The following is a 20,869-nucleotide window of genomic DNA, read 5'->3' on the forward strand; positions in this document are numbered from 1 at the left end:
ATGTACAAAAATATTGACTGAATAAATGATGGATTAACTCAAAATTTTTATTTAAAAAATTAATAAGTATTCATTTTTCTAAATAACTCTAATCGTGATAAAAATGTGTAAGACCTATACAATAATTCGGAATACACACAAAAGTATGGCTACACAATAAAATTTATTTTTGTAAATTAGGGTTAGTAAAGATTTTAGAGAGTAGTCAATTAATTTCAATGAAATAAAACATAATTGGTCAAAGCGTTTAAAGTACTTTTAAAACATTATTGTTCGTTTTTTTTTAAGTGAAAAGTTTGTAGATTTTTTCATTTAAAAATCATTTACATGTAGAAAATATAAGACCTACAAACAAGCTTAAAATAAACATTTTTTTTCATTTTTACCTCTTGACAATCACCAGTTTTTACTTTTTTGAAGCTTTACGTCCTGTGATAAATATTAAATAATAAATTAACTGTACAACGTTTTAGGAAAGACTAGTTCACATTAATCCCTTTTTTTGCTATAGTAAAAAAGTACATGTGTACATAACATGACCATTTGGAGTATTAAAAAGATTTCAAGTCTACCATGAAGAAAGTGTGTGTATAATGAATGTTGTATGTACATAACCAAGTTTCAATACCAATTTAAGTAATTTTTTTCTAAATCAGTTGTAATTTAGTGGGTAGCTTTACCTCCTTCATTAGAGGCAATGCTTTTAATTCGAAAAAAACTTAAGCTTTGAGTCAGAAAAGTTAATTTAAAAAATCTTGTGCAAAGAAACGACGGAAAATTTATATTCAATTGTGAAATTTTCTTTTTCTTTTGTGTAGTACTACAGATATTGCGACAAACGGTTTCAAAACACTTTAATATCATTATAATTGCTTTTGTAGACATTTTCCGCTTTAGATAATAAAGACAATGAACAACATGATTCGTTAGGGTAACTAAAAATCAGTGTTTCTAACAGTAATACTGACAAGTTTCTAATAATTTGTACTTATTTATCCAAATATTTATTTTAACCCAACCTACTAAAAGGCTTCTATTTCAACGTAAAGTATATGGTATAGACTATAAAACTAACCGTGTTTGGATGTATTATATACAAAAATTAAATGGTAGACCGATAGAACCATCGAATTGAAACAGTCCACTAAGGGGGTTCTTTTACTTGCTATTGTTAATTTAACGTTTTCCATGATTTGCAACTTCATCAGTTTCTATTTTTAAAAGGTTTCAAAGTGAATAGTAAATAAATTATAAATTTTTTGGTAAATTCTGGAATGAGCATTTATTTATAATAAAAAGAGCGTATAATTGTTTAAAAGCAATAATGTTTCGAAAAAATATCGAATTTGACTACAGCGCCCACTACTGCTGTTAATTGCCTCAAAAAATGTCAAACTATTCTATCGTTAACTTGTCATTAAAAAGTAATAAGATGCGTTCAAAAAAAAAGTATAAAAGAACGTGATATTCTTTTAAAAATTAGTCACACCTCGAGTCACACCACGTTTAGGTTCTAGCCAGACATAACCTAGAAATTATCATTCTTCTTTTACTATTTTAAAAGTAACTCTGAACTGAGTTTTACTTGGTTATAAGCTTGACAGAAATTCATTATCGTCAATTCTATAGCAACCATGAGGAGCCTGTTGATCTTGGCTTTCGTCATTATTTTGGCGCTCACCGTCTCAGCTTTTCGTAAGTAGAAATATTTTTATTATTTAACACAATTTTATTTACGAGGAATAATCACGACAATAGTGTTAGATTTTTCGATGACAATTATTATTGTAATATCTCACAATTTTTAGTGATATCAATAACCGTTTTTACTAACCTTACACCCTTATTTTAAAAATGGCACTTGTTTCTATTTACTAAAATGCTCGGTTACACATTTGAAATTTTCGGACATCTAAACACATCAATATGTATGGTGACACTTTGAGTATTAGTAAAGACAATTTAATTTTTATCAGCTGTCTTACTTGTATTTCACTAGTATATTCATATAATATCCTCTAAAGTTTGTGACTTGATCCATACGGTTTTACGAGATCCCGCATGTCGTTCAAGTTAACCTAAAAATTTTACCTAAAGTCTTACTTTGAAGAAAATCCTTCAAGTATTTTGAGCTTTTTCTATTAAATATTATAGAAAAAGAAATCAAAAATTCTAACTGTGAGATTCTTTGATATGTATTTTTTGACAGTTTTTGGGGATTTTAGCGTGAAAAACATTATGAATTATTAATAACTGTTTTAACAGTAATCTCGAGATCACTTTACTTCATGTTAAAATTTCAAATCTTCATTTTACTTATAATAAGTTTAAGTTGTGACAGCTTTAAATTGTTCACCCTTATCCAAAAAACTTTTTTGCAGGAATTTCATAATTAACTTTTTTTTATGTGGATATTTTATATCGAATAACAATGAATGCAGGGAAATGTAGATAAATAGCAAGATTTCTTAACAATACAATTAAAATTTTCGATAATCTACTAAACTATAACCTAAAGTTCTTAGTAGCATGTGTAATGAAGTAAAGCTTAGCATAACACACTAAATGAAAATTTTGTCATTAGATTCATATACTTACTTTCCTTTTACAGCGCAATTGAATCCATATCAAGCCTATGCTAATGTAAGTAATTATTTAGGATTATATTTTCTAAAAACCTTTAAAAAATGTATTTACATTAAACCTACAACTTCTAACTAATTTGAATGAATTTTTTCAGAAATTTATGTTTGACAATTCCATAAAGCTCGATTTCAACAATGAAAATCATATTTATCCAAGACATCAACCGACAGAACCAATTGAAGCTTGATACCTCTATTAAATATGTATTAATGTACAATAACATTGACTAAATAAATGATGGATTAACTCAAAATTTTTATTTAAAAAATTAATAAGTACCCATTTTTCTGAATTACTCTTGTTTTTTAGAAGGAACTTAGGGGATTCTAATAAAATAACAAATGATGGGGTAAAGTGTATCGCGGTATTGTTGAAACTATTGACTGTTGATTATTGTAAGTAAAACGTTGATAATTTTATTCCAAAACTAGTGACACGGAGAAAAAATAACCCCCTACACAAACGAAGTGACACCTCGGGTTTTATCAACTTTCAAAAACTTTTAAAAAATATGAGAAGATATATAAAATTGAATCTATTCATAATTTTCAAATCTTGATTAGATAATTTTTCCACTAGACTGTATATGATATCCCGGAAAATTATTCTTGACCCCTCACGACGTTAATACATTCGATTCTATCACGTTATACATTTTTAACTTGTAACATGATGCTTAATTAAATTATTAGCTATATCATGTACGAATTCCGCTTTAGCATGCATGCATGGAATATTTATTTTATTTCCTGATTAGTAAGCTACACAAGCTCCTTCTCCCTTTCGTATGAAATCAGTAATGCACGAATGTCCTTACGTGTAATGAATCGATTTTCGTTCATAAGTATCAGATATTGTTTTTTTTTTTTTTTTTTTTTTTTTTTTTTTTTTTTTTTCGTTTTGTTTCAACGACTATTTACTTTGAGTCTCTTGCACCTAAAAGCGCTTTGGTAGCTTTTATGACATTCAATATTGTAAACTTCATAAAATACAAAGTTGATACGATTTTTAATCAAGAAATCTTTCGATACAAACACAATTATGTAGCTGTTTGCATTTGTTATTTCCCCCTCTACATAAACAAAAAACAAAAATACTTAAATAAAAAATTCTCACAGCAACAAAAGTAAGAATGAGGTTTTGTTTATTAAATAAATAAAATTGATGATTACAGAGAAAAAATATCAATAATCCAAACAAACGGACATTACATTTATATTATACGTGTAACACAGTTTTTTAAAAATTACAATTTCATTAAGGGAAATATATTCATGGAAGAAAGATAATTTAAAACAGAAAAAATTAAGGTGATCAAAAACGATAGAATAGGAAGTTATGAAAAAAAAAAATTCCAGCTCTGCGTTACATGATGTACAATATAAAAAAAATAGAGAAGCAGAAAAATCTTTGATACGCCGACGAAAGTTTACATTCTGTCCGAAAAGCAGTGCAAAAAAAAAAAAAGTTCAGTCAACAATGAGGTAAGAAAAGGCGTCAGGAGGGTTTAGTTTTCTTACTAACGAAAAATTGAAAAAATGTTACACAAAAGTTCGAAGAGCCACAATATTGTTACGATTTTCTTGCAACAAAACGATTATTCTGCTCTTTCTCTTCAAATACGAGCTTCAATTGGTAACCTTAATCAACGCATGGCTATTACAAATAAAAATGAATCGGGATGTACGAGTATAGGTATAATCTTGTAAAGACCATATCTAGTTTTATGAGCTTTAATTATACCGAAAAATATATTTAGCTCAATCCACAGTATAGGTGTCCCTAACTACATGTCACATGGTGATCATACAAAAAACCGCAGGTTTTGCCGATGCAGCAACCGCACAGAGATTCGCCGACTCGGTAAGTATCACGTCTCTGCGGACACATTTGGCCGCTCTCCCGAGCATCTTCGCTCCTTGCTTTCTATACACGTAACAGTCAGTAGAACTTCGATCTGTCCCGGACCCTATTTCGGAGCTATGGCGTGAGGTACTGTCACAGGATCTTGGACATCCGATCAAAGTTCCACTGAGTACACATGTGCACTGTATCTATATGAATCAGGGACCGAGAGAATAGCTTTTCTCTGCCTTCTACAGGGACAAAATTGATATCCTTCCTGATATACCTACACGTGTTTCTACATATTATCTCAACGTGAGTTTGATATTACTTATAGTATCCTCATTGCGGTGGCGACATTTCGATTCCACGGTACACTACTTTGACGTATTCTTTAAGTACGAAAGTAGATAATAACAATTATGTATCCTAACTATACTTTTCAAGATAATCAAGTATCATTAAGTTTACGATTTTAATATACGCTTGAATGGAATATTTCAATTACCATGAAAATTGTTCAATAAATCAAGGAAATTTATAGCGATACAACAGTGTAAACTCATAGAAAACAACGTATATATGGAAAAAAAAGGTTTAAATGCCTCGTTAATCGTCATCTCTTCATCTCCAATATCCATTACTTGTATTGCAAATACGGAACGCACTTCAGCTCGGTTAGCTGGTACCTACAGTAATGCACGACAGAAGCGCCGATGGAGAAGACGATGATTGTATCGGAAGGCAAATAGCGCCATGAAGTTTGAAACTTCGACATCATACAGGTCTGTACATGCATATATATTATGTACATATATTATACATATACAGAGAGAAAGCAGGCGAGGAAGTCGAAAATTTAATTAACTATGCTTCTCACGATGAAAATCGAACTTAAATGCCGATGTTCGTGCATGTACAGGTATAAAGGTGTTCAAGGCATAAAATACAATAAATATGAATGAAAAAATAAAAAAGATATGATGAGTGAAGCAACAAAATAACAAATTTTAATCTTTTTTTTTTTTTTTTTTAGTACTTACAAGGCACATCAGCGCAAAACATGTAAAACTACAAAAACGAACTTCGGCCATCCGGTTGAATCCGATCGTGTCCTGAAAAAAAAAAAAAAAAAAAATTGTGCGAATGAGAAAAAAAATAGTGGAGTGTTTTGACGAGAAAATTTAACAAATAAGAGTTTTTAGTACAGACAGGTAAAGATTTCCATTTTTTTTTTAATTCTTGTACATAATTATAATGTATAATGCAAGCAGTATGGGAGGTGAGAAATACAAAAAAAAAGTTGTTTAAATTTTAAAAATGTATAGAAGGGAAGACCGAATAGAAAAAAAATAGAATAGAGGGAGAGAGAAGGACAGGAGTCGAGATAACTGCACAAGAATAGGAGATTCGATTGCACGTCACGAGCAGGCCTTCGAAGCCTATTCCGTCTCGCGATCGGTTTTTTATTACCGGAAGCTTCTCTTTTTGTCCCTTCCCTCTCTCGAGCCGCAATTATTTCTTTTTTTTTTTTCCATCGTTTTTTACTCTGCAAAAAGTTGATGCTTGTACTTGCCCATCTCGTCTTTATTTCCTTGACACTTTGTCGTCGCGATAATTAATTTAAAGTTATAAGGGACTTAAGGGATCATCTGAAAGATCCGCTGTACTTTTAACTTAATTGATACCAATTGGGGTAATTTAATGTAAAAGCGTACGAAATAAAAATTTTTATTGTGGCAATCCACAGTCAGCTTATTTTTTTCGGAGAAGAGGAGAAATAATTTTTCATGAAAACTTCAATTTAAACATTTAGAGTAACTATTCAATGTGCTGTTTTGCATAGCGACTTCCACAACGAGGTTTTATAGACATATATAATTTATCAATGATAAAATAGTATGCGAAAATTAAAAATTTTTGATGCAATTTTGTAGAAATAATTTTTTTTCATCTATAACAAAAAATTTGCGCTACTGATAACTATTGAATAAATATCTTGTTCGATAGTGAAAAACATCTAAGTAGTGTTAAAAATAAATTATTTGTACAATTAATTAAAAAAAGAAAAAAAAAAAAAAAAAAAAATTATCGACCTCAGCACAAAAAGACTAGTTGATACCCTCCTTTGGTAAGTTCTGTAGCAGTAGGTATAAACTTACCGCTGATAGATAAAACAAATGTAAGTATATTTGTTATCTTATACCGATATCGTTTTTTGTGTATCATATACCGATACCATAGATCACACAATATGGAATAAACATGATAACTAATGAACGTTTTATTATACTATTGGTAGAAAAAGAAAGAAAATTAAAGTTGTTATTCATTGCAAAATTATAACACGAACTTGTATTGTTTATATAAAAAAACAACTTTGTCCCGGCGATAAATTTCGAAGTTTTTACAAGTTAGTAATTAATTAAGCAATTATCTTGTATATTATTAGTTACTGCAAAACAATAACTCATTAGTAATTTAACATAAAATAATAAAATACATATAAAATCTACATCCCTGGAACATTTTTGAAGTTTCGCGCTATGGGTCTTATTGTCTTTATCGAAATCTCGACTGAATATCTCTCTCTCTCTCTCTCTCTCTTTCTTTTGACAAGAGAGACTCCTTTTGTATATAAAGTTATTTGTAAACAAGAGAACAGCTGATCCGCACTTATCATCAGTATAATCATTTCTGATTATTGCGTACGTCGTGTGTGTATATGCAATCAAACTTATAAAGTTGCATCGAGACCCCCTTTTTTTTTCAACCATTCGGTAAAAAATCTGTCCCTATCGACCATTCAATATAATACTTACGCTATAAATAAGACATTGTTTTTATATTGACGTGCAAAAACATGCAATCCATTATGCAGTGACGTAGACGACGACGACTGTTTATCTTCATCGCGCAAACAAAGCGAAATTAGCCTGCAAACTACGAATCCAGTCTTTAAAAATGTCACCCACAGTGAATGGAGAAGGAGACAACGAGGTTGATGTCAAGCAACCGATCAAACGTTTGGAGATTCCTATAACGAAGTTCAACGACGTGGCCATCCCACATCACCTCGATCTTCTTAAAAGACACAGGAACAACATCAAAAAAGCAAGTATTCCCTTGATTCTTTGGTCAATGAACGACTAATAACAATATCATCCAGGTTTTACCCTGAATTTGTTTACAGTGCCAGAGCATCCGAGACTGGGATCGCATTTACGCAGAGCAATTGAATGCTACTAGAACTGTCAAACAGTTGAAACAGCTGCTTTATGAGATGGATACACTGAGGGCACAAGTGCAGGACAGTGATATCTCTGTCTTTGATAAACTGACTATAAAATCTAGGACGAACACAATGAACGCCATCAAAGAATATTTAGGTAATAAATTTTGTGTGAACTTAACAGGTTTGTTTCATTAAAAAAAGAATTTGTTCAAATTCACGTAACACTTTTTTCCAACAGATTTTGAACTTAATCTGCCACTCATCCAACATCCTCCGCCCAAAGTGGAAAAACAGTTTGCTGAAAATCCACATGACAACCGTTTTCATCAAATACAGGCAGAGCAGGAAGAATTGGAAAGACAGCAGGCCTGTTTGAATACCTGGAACACTTTACATTCTGATTTAGAACAGTTGCAGCAACTTTTTATTGACTTTAACAAAGTTGTGCACGTATGTGGGAATTTTTTTATTCTCAATAACTTAAAAATTATCGAAAAAGTTCAAAATAAAACCGACTCAGCTATTAATGTTTTCAGGAACAATCAGAATTAGTGAGTAGGATTGAGGACAATGTGGAGGATGCCCAAGGAAATGTACAAAGTGGACTGAAACATTTGAAAGATGCATCCAAGTATAAAGTCATGACATATCCACTAACTGGTGCTCTGTTAGGTACTTGCCTTGGAGGCCCTATTGGCTTTATAGCAGGTTTAAAAGTAGGAGGCCTTGCAGCCATTGGCGGAGGATTACTTGGTAAACTTAAATTTCATTAAAAATTTTTTTACTATTATCATTCAATCACTATAACTATATATCTTTAAGGATTTACTGGGGGTAAAATCTTGAAGCAAAAGTGCTCGACACCAACAGAACTGAAGCAGATTGAACCACCTCCAGAAGCAAGCAGTTCCGAAAAAACTCCCTCAAGAGAAATAGATAAAAAAAATTCATGACAATCAACCAATTCTGAAACTTGTAAAAAGTCTTGCAATATTATTTAATAAGCACATCTAGTACTAGTTTCACTTATATTATATTAACATATTTATTAAGAAACAAGCCTTAAAATAGTGGACAAGCATCTAGTACAACTGTGATGTTAAACTAAAAATATTTGTAAATATATTTTGCTATTAATAAACGATCAAAACTGTGATTTAAGTTTTTTAATTAATTTAAACTCATCCCGTAGGCAGTATTATCGCTAAAGTCCCCTACCTTACCAATCACGTTTATTCGGCTTTACGCTTGTATTACTTTGTAGTTTTATTAGCTCAAAAAATAGCTAAGTATACTTACTTTCTTTTAAAAAGTATGTTTATAAAGAGCAAGTCAAACAATTAACAATTAATGTGAACGGTAACGGTAGGGAACTTCAACGGTACCCGAATAAATACCTTACAACCTTACCTCTCTGCCCTTAAATAGACACCTAGATTTACCTGACGATACTTTCATCCGCACGTGATTTTGCCTACTGCTATAAGGTTTTTTATTTACATTTTGAACCGGTCATCGTGCCGACTGAGGCAAAAAATTGTCTTAGTTGATTTTTAATAAGTAAGAATAATGGGAAGAAAGGACAAGAAGAAGAAAGTCAGTGGTAGTGAGAAAACGCAAAAAAAAACGGAAAAGAAATTGAACGCGAAAATGAAAAAGGAACTCAACGCTATTGGAGAGGTTAGAAGAAAGACAAAAAAATAAATACTAATACCAATTAATGCATTTAAACAAAACAATGATTAACACAGGACGACATAGAAAAAGTCGTGGCACAGATCGAGAAGGAAGAAGCACGCAGGCAAAAAGTCGTGGAAGCCGTAGTTGCTCCACCTTCTCGTAGAGTAAACTTTACCCTTACACCACATCCACTAAAAGACGAATTGATCATGTTGGGTGGTGAATTCCACGATGGACAGAAGACAGTTGTGTACGGTGATATGTTCTTCTACAACATCAACAAAAACGAGTGGACTGTTGTTAAAGCACCAGGTGCGCCTCCGCCTAGATGTGGTCACCAGGCTGTTGCTACTCAGTCAAACAAAGGTGAACTTTGGATTTTTGGGGGTGAATTTTCCAGCCCTTCAGAGTCGCAGTTTTATCATTACAGAGATCTCTGGGTGTTCCACATTGGTGACAAAAAGTGGGAGAAAATAACGTGAGTTCATAAGGACTTTTAAAGATAAAAGTACCTGTAGGATGGTTTTAAACGACATTTAGTAGTATTTTTAATTTCCTATTAGAGCCACTGGTGGACCTTCAGCAAGAAGTGGTCACAGAATGATTGCCATTAAAAAAAATCTTTATGTTTTTGGAGGATTCCACGACAATCTGAGAGACTATAAGTACCATAATGATATTTACTGTTTTGAAATGGCAACAAGGACTTGGAGGAAACTTGAAACTTCTGGTACAAAAATTGTGTGTAAAGATTCATTTATTTACTTGCCAAATGTTAAATAAAAATTTGTCTACAGGAAATCCACCTGCACCCAGATCAGGCTGCATAGTTTTACCTACACCAGATAACAAGATACTTGTTTATGGTGGCTACAGCAAAGAAAGAATAAAAAAGGATGTAGATAAGGGACACGTTCACACTGATATGTTTTTGTTAAGTCCAGAGAGTAAGTTATTGATGTTAAAATCTTGCTATTGTAATCGTAAATTGATGCAAATTAGAAAATTTCTGTTTTCACTGTTTTATTTTTAACAGAAAACGATCAGACGGGACTGAAATGGAAATGGACAATTGTAAAACAAAGTGGAATAACTGTGTCGCCAAGGTGCAGTGCATCAGCAATACTTGTCCAACCAGGCACAGCTTATATGTTTGGAGGAGTTTATGACGAAGAAGAAAACGAAGAGGAACTCCAAGGAACTTTTTTCAACGATCTTATAGCTCTAAATTTGAATGATCTCAAATTACAATGGCACACGGTAACATTGAGCGGTAAAAATAATTCGACGACAAAAAGAAGACGACGGAAGGCAAAGGATAACGAAAATGAAGAAGAAAATGATGAAGAAAAGGATGAAGAGGAGGATGAAGATATGGCGGAATCAGTCGAAGTTGTACCAAAAACTGTTATAACAGACGATGATGGAATATTTACTGTAAGATAAAAGTTGCTATATTTTTATTTAAAAAATCAAAAAAATGTACGAGATTTATCATTTTAATAGGTAACCATTGGTCCAGCACCAACAGCAAACAAAATCGTTAACAAGGATGGAACAACTGTAAATATATTTATGCCATCACCAAGGATTAATCCTGGCTTGGCTGTAAAACAAAATATACTGTATTTGTATGGAGGCATGTACGAAGAAGGAGATAAGCAATATACGTTGAGCGATTTTTACAGCTTAGGTAAAAAATAATTTTATAAATTTTTAAAACATCATTAATCTAATCATTACTACAAGTTGAACATTTTTATAATATTTAATCTTATAAAATACGTTATTTTACAGATTGTAAGAAATTAGATGAATGGGTGAAAATATTACAAGATGATCTATCAACTCAAATCTGGCTGGAATCTAGTAGCTCCGATTCAGAATCCGATGATGATGATGATGATGACGATGATGACGACGATGAAGGTGGAGATTCTGATAAAATGGATGTAGATGATAAATAAATTTTTTAGAGTATTATTAAAACGTTCATAATTTTATAATAAAAAAAAATTAAAAAAAAATTATTTACAACACGAAATCCTTTAATGTGCAGTGAGTGGTATCCTTTTCAATTCTTCTTCAAGAGTGGAAATCTAGATGCGTAATTACAATACATTAGTCACATAGACAAAAATTATTTTTAAATTATTATATACTACACCGTACTTTTTTCTGGAACTTGACTTTCTCGTCATCTGATGTATTTGAATGCTTTTTCACCATTATTTCTAATTTTTTTTTGGCTTTTAATCTTTTGTTTTCAATATTTTTTTTTGCTTGTTCAAGGGAAGCGTCGTCATTAAACACAAGATAAACAGTACAGTTCAGATTAAAACTATCACAAATACTTTTATCCAGTCTTTTATAATTTTCTGCATGAATAATCTGTACATTTTGCAGCTTACTAACTGCAGTAATAACATTTATATTATCTAAATATAACTTTAGATCATCTGCGTTATTTACAACAATAATACCTAGAAAAGTTTTATTTCTTAAAACTGTAGTAATTAAAAAAATTATTATAGTGATAGTTACCTCCTACATCGTTTTTCTTAGTCACATTACCCAGTAATGTTCTGATAGATAAAATAACTTTAATAACTTCACTCATTTTTTTCTCTAAAGGTATGTTGCGCAATTCTTGTACCTCATGTACAGTAGGATAAGCACTTTCAAGCAGTGAATTGTTAAATTTGAAATTAGACAATTTGTTTGACAACTTTGAATATAAATCGTCACATAGATATGGAGTTATAGGCGCCATTATCCTCAATGAAATTTCTAAAGAGTGTGCTAGAGTATGCCTGTGACTGAGGATAATATTTTGATCTCCAGATTTAAACCCAAGCTTAGTTCCTTCCTTTAATCAAATATTTGTTTGAAATAATTAGAAATTTTCGATCAAAGAACATAAAAATAAAAACGTACAACATAGTAATCACAGAATTCATAGTAAACAAATTGCTTAATAGCTGCAACAGCCTTAGAAAAGTTATGTTCACTGATTTGGCGGTTCACATTTTCCACCATCCAAGCTAATCGACTTCTTATCCACAAATCTATTGGCGTAAAGTAACTAGGAGTTGGCATAGGCTCGTCATCAGTCACTAATAATGCGTATCTACTGGCCTGCCAAATTTTGTTTCCAAAGAATTTATTTTGTTCACACTCGACAATGTCGAAGGATATCGTTCGCTCTGCAAAAACGTGATGTAAAAATCAGATACACAGTCCTAAATGTTAATAACAAAACCTTACCTTTGATGTTATGAGCACATAATGTGAAACGTAAAGCGTCCACTCCGCAGTGCGGTATGCCATTCGAAAACATTTTTGTATTAATGGACAATGTTTTTTTTAATTCTGTTTGATTCAATATACCTGTCTCAAAACTATTTTGTGCTTGCTCATTCAATTTCTGTGAAGGAGTCAATAATTATTCATATAAATTTTATGCAATTTTTTTTCTTTCCAATTTAAAATTGTACCTCTAAAGTGATTCCATTAATAACATTTTCTGGAAAAATTACATTTCCACGACTTTTAGACATTTTCTTTCCTTGTGCATCACATAAGACTCCATGCAATAAAACTTCCTAAGAAATAAATTTTTATTTTACGTATAAGAAAAGCATTCGTATTGTAAACTCTTACTTTGAAAGGTAGTTCTTTAGTCAGCTCAAGCCCAAGCATAACCATTCTTGCAACCCAGAAGAATAAAATGTCATGACCAGTTTCCATTAAGTTCAATGGATAGTACTTTTTATAATTGAATGCCTGATAAAAATATTCAATTTTAGTGTATAATCATGAGTCACAGTTTTTCTTCATAACAAAAAAATTACTTTGGTAGGCCAGCCTAAAGAAGAAAACGGTAATAGAGCAGATGAAAACCATGTATCAAGAACATCGCTATCTTGATGTACTTCAACATCGGCACACAATTTTTCTGTAACTATTATTTGAGCCTCTTCCTTGGATCTAGCTACTATCCACGTAGTTTTTCCATTAATATCACAGTAAAAGGCTGGTATTTGATGACCCCACCATAATTGTCGAGAAATGCACCAATTTCTAAACAAAAAAGATTTTATCAATCAAACGATAAGAAAAAGTGAATAAATCAGATAATGTAATCACTACCTCGACTTCGTTTCAGAAAGCCAATCAAACCACGTTTTTTCGTGAAATGCAGGATCAAGCTTTAGAGATCCATTTTTAACTGCCTTGAATGCCCTTGCAGCCATTTCTTCACATTTAATGAACCATTGCTCCTTTAATAATAATTCTATGACATCTCCCGTTCTTGAACATCTAGGAACTTGCATTTCATGATCCTTAACTGATACCAAAGACCCCATATTAGCTAGATCAGTTAGAATTTTTTTTCTGGCTATAAATCTTGGCAATCCCTAAAAGTGAAATATTTCAATATAATTTTTAATACTGAAAATCTTTTTATTACTAGAAAACTCACCTTGTATCTTCCACCTTGATCAGTCAATTTACCATCTTCATTAATTATATCTATTATTTCAAGATTGTGATTTTTGGCTATGGAATAATCAAATTCATCGTGTGCTGGAGTTACTTTGACAATTCCTGACAAATATAATACAGTTTAGTCAACTAACTTAAATTTTAAAGTAGCAAAATCTTGGAATAGTGATACCAGTGCCAAAATCTTTTTTGACTCCTTTATCTGCTATTATAGGTAAGTAAGCTTCTTTCAATGGATGTTTCACTTGTTTCCCTATGAATTGCGTATAACGAGTATCATCTGGATGTACAGCAAGTGCAACATCTCCTAATAACGTTTCTGGCCTGGTTGTGGCAACACTTAACTTTTCATCTGCAAATTATTAATGAATCAAATACATGAGTGGCACGTAAACTTTATTTTAATAATAATCTCACGTGAATCCTTGAGATTATAAGAAATTTCATAAATCTGTCCAAAAGTAACTTTCTTATCATAGCCAGGTATTTCAAGGTCTGTCTTTTTTTTCAAAGTTTCAAAATCAACTTCTATGTCAGACAGTACGCTCCCTAAGGTTGAAGACCAATTGATCAACTTTTTTTCTCTATACAACAAATTTCTCTTATCTAGTGTGATAAACGCTTCTGTCACTGCAGTATTATGATGCTAAAAGTCCATGCAACAAAATAAAATACATTTTTAACACTACCCTACGAATGCTTATGTACTGTGTTGACATTCAACTTACATCACTAATGGTAAAGTACACCCTTAGCCAATCTAAGCTGGCTCCTAAGGTTTTCAGCTGGTCCTCAATAACTTGACCTTTTTCATTCTTCCACAGATTAACAACTTCTAGGAATTGTTCTTTGGACATGTCAGACTTTTTAATGCCTTTTGTTTTGTATAAATATTTCTCAATCACAGCCTGAGTGGCTATTCCAGCATGATCCAAGCCTGGAACCCACAATACTGAAGCTCCATTCATTCTGTGCCTAAATAAATACTATGTATAGTTAAATTTGAGTAATCTTTGATTTTTTAGTACCATGGAAAATTAGTGCAATAAATTTACCAACGAGCTAAAACATCCTGAATTGTAGCAGTAAGAGCATGACCCAAATGTAAAGTTCCAGTGATATTTGGTGGTGGCAAAATCATTGTAAAACTCTTCTCAGCTTCCTCTTTTGGTCGAAAATATTTATTTTTCTCCCATACTTCGTACCAACCCCGTTCGACATCTTGTGGCCGATAAGTTTGTGGAAAATCTAAATAAAAAATTATCTAATTTGAATTATCAATAACAAAATTTTTATATTGAATACTTTACCATTAAGACGGTGATTGTTGTAGACATTATGACACTTCCTTTTCAAGAGAGCATTATTTAGTGTGGCTTTGACTTGATTCGCATACATCTTTCGTTTTTATATGTTAAAAATATTTAAGACGGAGTAATCTTTTTTTTTCAACATGCTTTTTGCAAATTTACTCTCTCAGTCCCATGTCCCAACCTAGCTGATCATTGACAATATTGACTATTTTGTGACAAATTGTGACGGATTGAGAAATTTAAGACAAACAGTGACGTATTTCATGGTGTAAAAAATATACATACTAAGGTGGGCTCTTCAGCCCCCGAACTGATCAGCCACTCAGGAGGCTTGGAACAAGCGACCTTCCATATTGGATTTTCCACCAATGAGCGTAGAGAGCGCGTTATTTAACTACTTACACTTTATTGTTGAAAATAAATACAGATTGCCAGAGATGAACAAAAAAACTGACTTCTGATGTTAAAATTCTCATAAAAAGAAAAAAAAAAATTGTAAAATTTGTTTATTGAAATATTTAATAAACTTTATGCATTGTATATTTTACAAATAATCAGATCATCATATAGAATTATATTTATACATAAAACAGTACCTAACAAATTTTAAACATATTATTCATCGAGGAAATTTTTTACCCTGTACTCTTGTTTATGCATGTGTAGCAGTAGTTGAACAATGCGCTCTCTACGCTCATTGGTTGAAAATCCAATATGGAAGGTCGCTTGTTCCAAGCCTCCTGATTGGCTGATCAGTTCGGGGGCTGAAGAGCCCACCTTATGTATTTTTTACACCATAAACATCAGTAAACATAAGCAGTCTGCTCTCGTACGTGTATTTATGCACTCATACTTGTTCTTGTACGCGCTTTAAGTATATTAAGTGCATTTTTATGTTCCGTATTTAAGTACCGGGTTGTTGTAGTTTTTCCCTGCAAGCGTACTGCAGAACACGTACAGTGGGGGCCGTTTAATTCGTTGAGCGGGAAATATAAAATTGACCAATGAAAGAGGTTATGTGATCGAATCAGCCAATGGGAATTAAATGTTTGAATTTCCCGCTCAACGAATTAAACGGCCTTCACTGTATACTTATAGGTTATTGGTTGTGGACGGAGCTGTGATGCTGCGAAAAGTAAACAAACATACACGAACGGAACGTATAAAAATAGAAAATTTAATTGCCAGCCATGGTTTACATGACTTTTCCATCAAATTTAACGGAGGAGGAATTAATGCTGCAAGCCAAATACAATAAATTGAAAAGAAAGGTATTCATGACTAAGTAAAAACTACAATTATATTCTTTATCTAAGAAGTTTTGTAGGTTATGTTTCATTATTTACAGTCGTTAACTGAAAAGTAGTAGTCATAAACCTTTTTATTTTTATCAATCTATAGAAAAAGGCTCTTCAGGACTTAAAAGCACCAAAACCAGAGCCCGAGCGCACACCTCAAACCCCAAAGCGTCCCACCGAAGCTCGAGATGCTCGCGAGGTTGCCAAAAAGCTCATCAAATCCGGCGTTATTACAGCTCCCAAGACTCCTAAAAGAGGAGAACAAGCATTCAAAAGACCCAGAGGCTTGGAACGTAAATTGAACAGTATCGAAAAGGCAGTACCTTCGTATCAGCCTTTCTCAGCTATTCAGCAGGAAGATGAACCCAGTGAACCACCAAGACAGAAAGTCAAGGGTTTGTATGAGAGCTTTGTGTCGGCGAGTGATCCTGGGAACAAGAGTCCCACTGACAAAGCAACGCTTTCCAAGCCAGAACCCTACAAAATCAGAGGCAACACCATATTTGTGTCTGGTTACAAGATATCTGATGAATTCCTCAAAAAGCACTTTTCAAGATTTGGTGTTATTGTCAAGATTACCATAGAAGCCGAAAAGAAGTTAGTCATAGTCAATTGTCAGGCATATTATCAGATTATGTAGACACTATTGAATCACAAATTTAATTTTTCCGTTTCAGAGCATTTATTACATTTGAAAAAATAGAATCAGCTGAACTCGCAATAAATGAAATGGATGGTATCATGGCTTCTTCCATACAATTGAAAGTCTCTATGGCAAGGAGACAGCCAGTAATTGAAGCGATAGGTGATTCTGGCACTAGTTCGTTGTGGGCACCACTGGCAGCGAGTTACACAGCAAAAACGAAAACTACCGACAAGGAAAAACGTGAGCTCAAAGTTTACGAAGACGATCTCTTTTCATAAAGACAGGTATTCATAAACTTGAATAGAATGATGTAAATATCCAGACGCTTTGTTATGACTGTAAAACTAATCATGATTTATTATTTAGAAAAAGGATTCTAGTTTTTTATGATGTATGATAAATTGTATAGAAAAAGAAAAATATATTGTATGTGTATATTACACTAAGTATACACAAAAGTTTAATCTTAATCCTCATTACCACTTGTGACTCTCATAATTGAAAAAGTCTGAGTAAAATTTCAGTTCCACTATGAGACGTGATGATTTTTCAAACTGTTAATTACTTGACACATGTTTGTTACGTGGAAAAATTACTTTTTTTTCAGATTTGTTATTAACAAAAAAAAAAAACCATTAGTCTGCTAATCATCTTATCCATTACTACAGCACATATTCATAATTTCAATTCGTTTTCGTGCGTTTGAAATTCATACATATTACGATAGCTCGAAGAATTTTGTTTTTTTCTTTAAACTAATTCAGATTTTCAATGCACGGCCCTTGCTCGATGAGTCAGCAAAGCCACTGAATTTACAGATTTGTATTTTAAACAAATAAGTAAGTACATACAACATCAATTGCGATGAAACAAAAATAGTAACTTTATTTTTTCATTCACCCAAAGGTATTTGTACGTCAATAATTTTTCAATCCTATGGCTCATTGGTGGTTATATATTTTTTTAATACTTACATAATCACCTCAAAAAAATGTGATTAAATATTAACTAAAACTACTTATGTAGCGATAGTTATCGCCTACATGAGAGTGAAAAAGATGTTTCGTCCCGCGAGAGCACGTCAGGACCCATCAGTCAGGCTGATAACGTGCTCCCTGCCTTAGACACCGGAGTCGGAGAGGTGTGGGCTCAGAGCTCAGATTGACACGATCGCGGTTATAGGGTGTATTCCGCAAATGCTGCCAGCAGTTAAGTTACGTAGGTCGTGGTAACGCCGCATGGTCGGGTAGCGCTAGCGTCAACCTGTACTAACTGTCGGTGGGTTCCGCATGTCAACAAACTCCGAAATATCAGATGGCATAGGAGTGAAAACAGTAAAAAATATCGAAGTTTGTTGACATGCGGAACCCACCGACAGTTAGTACAGGTTGACGCTAGCGCCGCCCGACCATGCGGCGTTACCACGACCTACGTAACTTAACTGCTGGCAGCATTTGCGGAATACACCCATATACTTATAAGTAACCGTGCGGGAATTTCGCCGCTTTTGACGGGAGAGAATTATTAGGGGCTTGGCCACCTAGCGAGTAGAGCCTGAAGTACTCGTGTACATTTTAATTTCCTGGCTGTAAGCTGTAAGAAGATTCGGGTTCCAATTCCAGCCACGGAGTGGCGCTAGAGTGGCTCAACAAAATATATATAGTGATATGCACACATGCGGAAAATCCGCGAGATCAGATGATAGTAAGCACGCATTACGCATCCTATTAACTTTAAAAGTTACCTACGTACCTAGGTGGTAAAAAGTTTGGAGCATAAAAAAAATAGTCAACACCACCCCAAGTATAAGTATATAAAAAATATATTCACCAGTGAATTTGCACTCACCTTTGTACCAAACGAAGAATTTTTCCGGTTTTCCCCTTCCTGAGGAGAGCCAGTTGTGTGCAAGAGCGTTGTGTTGTACCTACATATCGTATTGTGAATTGTGAGGTGAGGTGCGTGTAACGCGAGCGAAGAAGCGGCCAGCAGCCCGAAGGAAGAAGACCCAGCAACGATGGCATCATCGCTATGCAGACGAGCGATTTTCCAGGTGGCGAAGCGCCCGTTTTACATGTCCGCCTGTCAGGGTGAGTACGAGGACACTCTATGGCGCACCTTGACGGAGAGGCTAGGGTTGACGGATCACCCCTCTCTCAACTGTCTTGGTGCACTTTATCACATTACGTAATGCTGGGGTAAACTGTCTATTCTCGGGTCTTTTTTGCGTAGAACTTCATGAATGTGTAAAATTGTGTTGTTTGTTTATTTTTTTCTTCCATACTGGTGCTTACACGTGCTTTGCTCTTTTATGTTTTACAGCAAAAAAAGGAGATGGTGGGTTCGCCGATCCACTGGATCATGCGACTGGTCTCGAAAAGTCTGAGCTGCTAGCCCATTTGGCTGGCAACGACGTAAGTTATTACTTATTCCTCCTTAAATACAATTTTTAGAAGTCATACTTACCTCGTTTTTCTCAGTACCTGTGCATATCATGCACGATCTGTTTTCATTTTCTCTCTTCCTGTCTTGGCTAGCAATTACTTCAGCTGATCTCCCTTTTGGAGATAAAATATTGTGTTGTGATTGTAAATTATGAAGAGTAGAACTTTTGAAGTTTTCCGATTTATAAACTAAGTATTCAATTTTACTTATTATTTTGGAATTCACAAGCCACCTACAGTAAACAAAAATATTGATTTAAGATTCATTCACTTATTGACTTACAAATACAGTCCTATCTTACCTGATGTACCAAAAGTTCACTACTCAATTACATATGTAGTTATTGATTTCTGGTGACTCTTTATAATTATCTTGATTATTTAAAATTCTGCTGTCATTTTAATTGCTGAATTGTAGTTCGAATGACAGTTACACCACTGTGTAATTAATGAAACTATTTGAAGTGGTTTTTTACCAAATGCATACTATTTTTGGTTTTTCAACGAATTTCACATCAGCACGCAAAATTATAAAATATTTTTCGTACTGTAATAATTTTCTAGTTAAAATTTTAGTTACTTTTTGATTTGCTTACATAATTCAACTGATTGTTAACTTAATAAAGAGTCTTACATAATAATCAAATCAAAACACAAGACAACCATATGAAATTTTAGTGGGAATTATTAAAGGAAAATTTATGCATGTAGATTGGTAACGTTTAAGAAAATACGCAACTGTAATTTTCATTAACTTGGGAAAATATTTTAGGATCCTTTTGACACAAAAGTGATGAAACGAGGACCGGGCACCAAAGAAAAACCCAACCTAGTCGGTAGTTACTTCAAAAGCCGTTTGGTCGGCTGCGTTTGCGAGGAGGATCAGATGCACATTAACTGGATGTGGTTGCACAAGGGTCAGCCCAGACGCTGCGAGTGTGGCCATTGGTTCAAACTTGTCGAACGAGCACCTTTTCCCGCTGAATAAATTTTCAATTAGATTTCTAGTTGATTGTTTGTGACCATCTTGTTTAGAATAAAAACGCGTTATTAGAGAAAAACGAAAAAAAAAAACAATCAAGCCTTAGGGTGGCAAATTATTTTACATTCGTAAATATTCAATAAGCACAGTACACTTGTAATTAAAAGATATTGAAAACAACAGCGAAAGTGAGAATAACAACTGTCCTCCCTAAAAGTTAAGTTCTATTGCTATGCAAATAAATATCGTTAAAACATTAGAAGCGTATAGT

General features: G+C 33.2%; 5 protein-coding genes and 1 long non-coding RNA gene across 9 annotated transcripts; 5 read left to right on the plus strand and 1 right to left on the minus strand.

Moving 5' to 3' along the window:
• The first annotated feature begins 1,494 nt into the window (after positions 1–1,494).
• Positions 1,495–2,880, plus strand: LOC149374758 (uncharacterized). The gene is made up of 3 exons (XR_016293043.1): positions 1,495–1,695; positions 2,612–2,643; positions 2,741–2,880. It is a non-coding gene; the product is annotated as an uncharacterized LOC149374758 (long non-coding RNA).
• Positions 2,881–7,122: 4,242 nt separating this feature from the next.
• Positions 7,123–8,871, plus strand: Syx17 (syntaxin 17). Of its 2 annotated transcripts, XM_014351571.2 has the most exons (6): positions 7,123–7,271; positions 7,373–7,605; positions 7,685–7,880; positions 7,965–8,176; positions 8,263–8,479; positions 8,549–8,871. In XM_014351571.2, the coding sequence occupies exons 2-6, from the start codon at positions 7,456–7,458 to the stop codon at positions 8,677–8,679; spliced, it is 906 nt and encodes a 301-aa protein (XP_014207057.2). In that variant the 5' UTR covers positions 7,123–7,271; positions 7,373–7,455; the 3' UTR covers positions 8,680–8,871. The 2 variants fall into 2 exon arrangements, with proteins under 2 accessions (XP_014207057.2, XP_089448088.1); XM_089591962.1 differs by having other exon boundaries at positions 7,123–7,605.
• A 355-nt stretch (positions 8,872–9,226) lies between these two features.
• On the plus strand, positions 9,227–11,411 carry LOC106637790 (kelch domain-containing protein 4). The gene is made up of 7 exons (XM_014350723.2): positions 9,227–9,406; positions 9,478–9,884; positions 9,970–10,136; positions 10,204–10,353; positions 10,443–10,843; positions 10,913–11,099; positions 11,204–11,411. The coding sequence occupies exons 1-7, from the start codon at positions 9,296–9,298 to the stop codon at positions 11,371–11,373; spliced, it is 1,593 nt and encodes a 530-aa protein (XP_014206209.2). The 5' UTR covers positions 9,227–9,295; the 3' UTR covers positions 11,374–11,411.
• Positions 11,059–15,385, minus strand: ValRS-m (Valyl-tRNA synthetase, mitochondrial). Of its 2 annotated transcripts, XM_089591966.1 has the most exons (16): positions 15,226–15,385; positions 14,971–15,163; positions 14,644–14,890; positions 14,333–14,561; positions 14,088–14,267; positions 13,893–14,017; positions 13,559–13,827; positions 13,261–13,489; positions 13,070–13,192; positions 12,904–13,011; positions 12,674–12,833; positions 12,344–12,612; positions 11,951–12,275; positions 11,579–11,889; positions 11,442–11,505; positions 11,059–11,344 (listed from the first exon to the last, which is right to left on the minus strand). In XM_089591966.1, the coding sequence occupies exons 1-15, from the start codon at positions 15,311–15,313 to the stop codon at positions 11,455–11,457; spliced, it is 2,907 nt and encodes a 968-aa protein (XP_089448092.1). In that variant the 5' UTR covers positions 15,314–15,385; the 3' UTR covers positions 11,059–11,344; positions 11,442–11,454. The 2 variants fall into 2 exon arrangements, with proteins under 2 accessions (XP_089448092.1, XP_089448093.1); XM_089591967.1 differs by lacking the exon at positions 15,226–15,385 and having other exon boundaries at positions 14,644–14,901; positions 14,975–14,993.
• Positions 15,386–16,067: 682 nt separating this feature from the next.
• On the plus strand, positions 16,068–17,456 carry Nelf-E (negative elongation factor E). The gene is made up of 4 exons (XM_089591977.1): positions 16,068–16,241; positions 16,327–16,499; positions 16,630–17,123; positions 17,204–17,456. Exons 2-4 carry the CDS (start codon positions 16,419–16,421, stop codon positions 17,448–17,450), a joined length of 822 nt encoding a protein of 273 aa, XP_089448103.1. The 5' UTR covers positions 16,068–16,241; positions 16,327–16,418; the 3' UTR covers positions 17,451–17,456.
• A 1,385-nt stretch (positions 17,457–18,841) lies between these two features.
• On the plus strand, positions 18,842–20,860 carry LOC106639734 (cytochrome c oxidase subunit 5B, mitochondrial). Of its 2 annotated transcripts, none has more exons than XM_023391024.2 (3): positions 18,842–19,262; positions 19,504–19,586; positions 20,389–20,860. In XM_023391024.2, the coding sequence occupies exons 1-3, from the start codon at positions 19,190–19,192 to the stop codon at positions 20,602–20,604; spliced, it is 372 nt and encodes a 123-aa protein (XP_023246792.2). In that variant the 5' UTR covers positions 18,842–19,189; the 3' UTR covers positions 20,605–20,860. The 2 variants fall into 2 exon arrangements, with proteins under 2 accessions (XP_023246792.2, XP_014208978.2); XM_014353492.2 differs by having other exon boundaries at positions 18,846–19,262; positions 19,495–19,586.
• Positions 20,861–20,869: the final 9 nt, after the last annotated feature.

Source organism: Copidosoma floridanum, unplaced genomic scaffold (assembly GCF_036245765.1).
Source record: "Copidosoma floridanum isolate Cflo_tuat_1 unplaced genomic scaffold, Cflo_Japanese_pri ptg000014l, whole genome shotgun sequence".
Lineage (NCBI taxonomy): Eukaryota > Metazoa > Arthropoda > Insecta > Hymenoptera > Encyrtidae > Copidosoma > Copidosoma floridanum.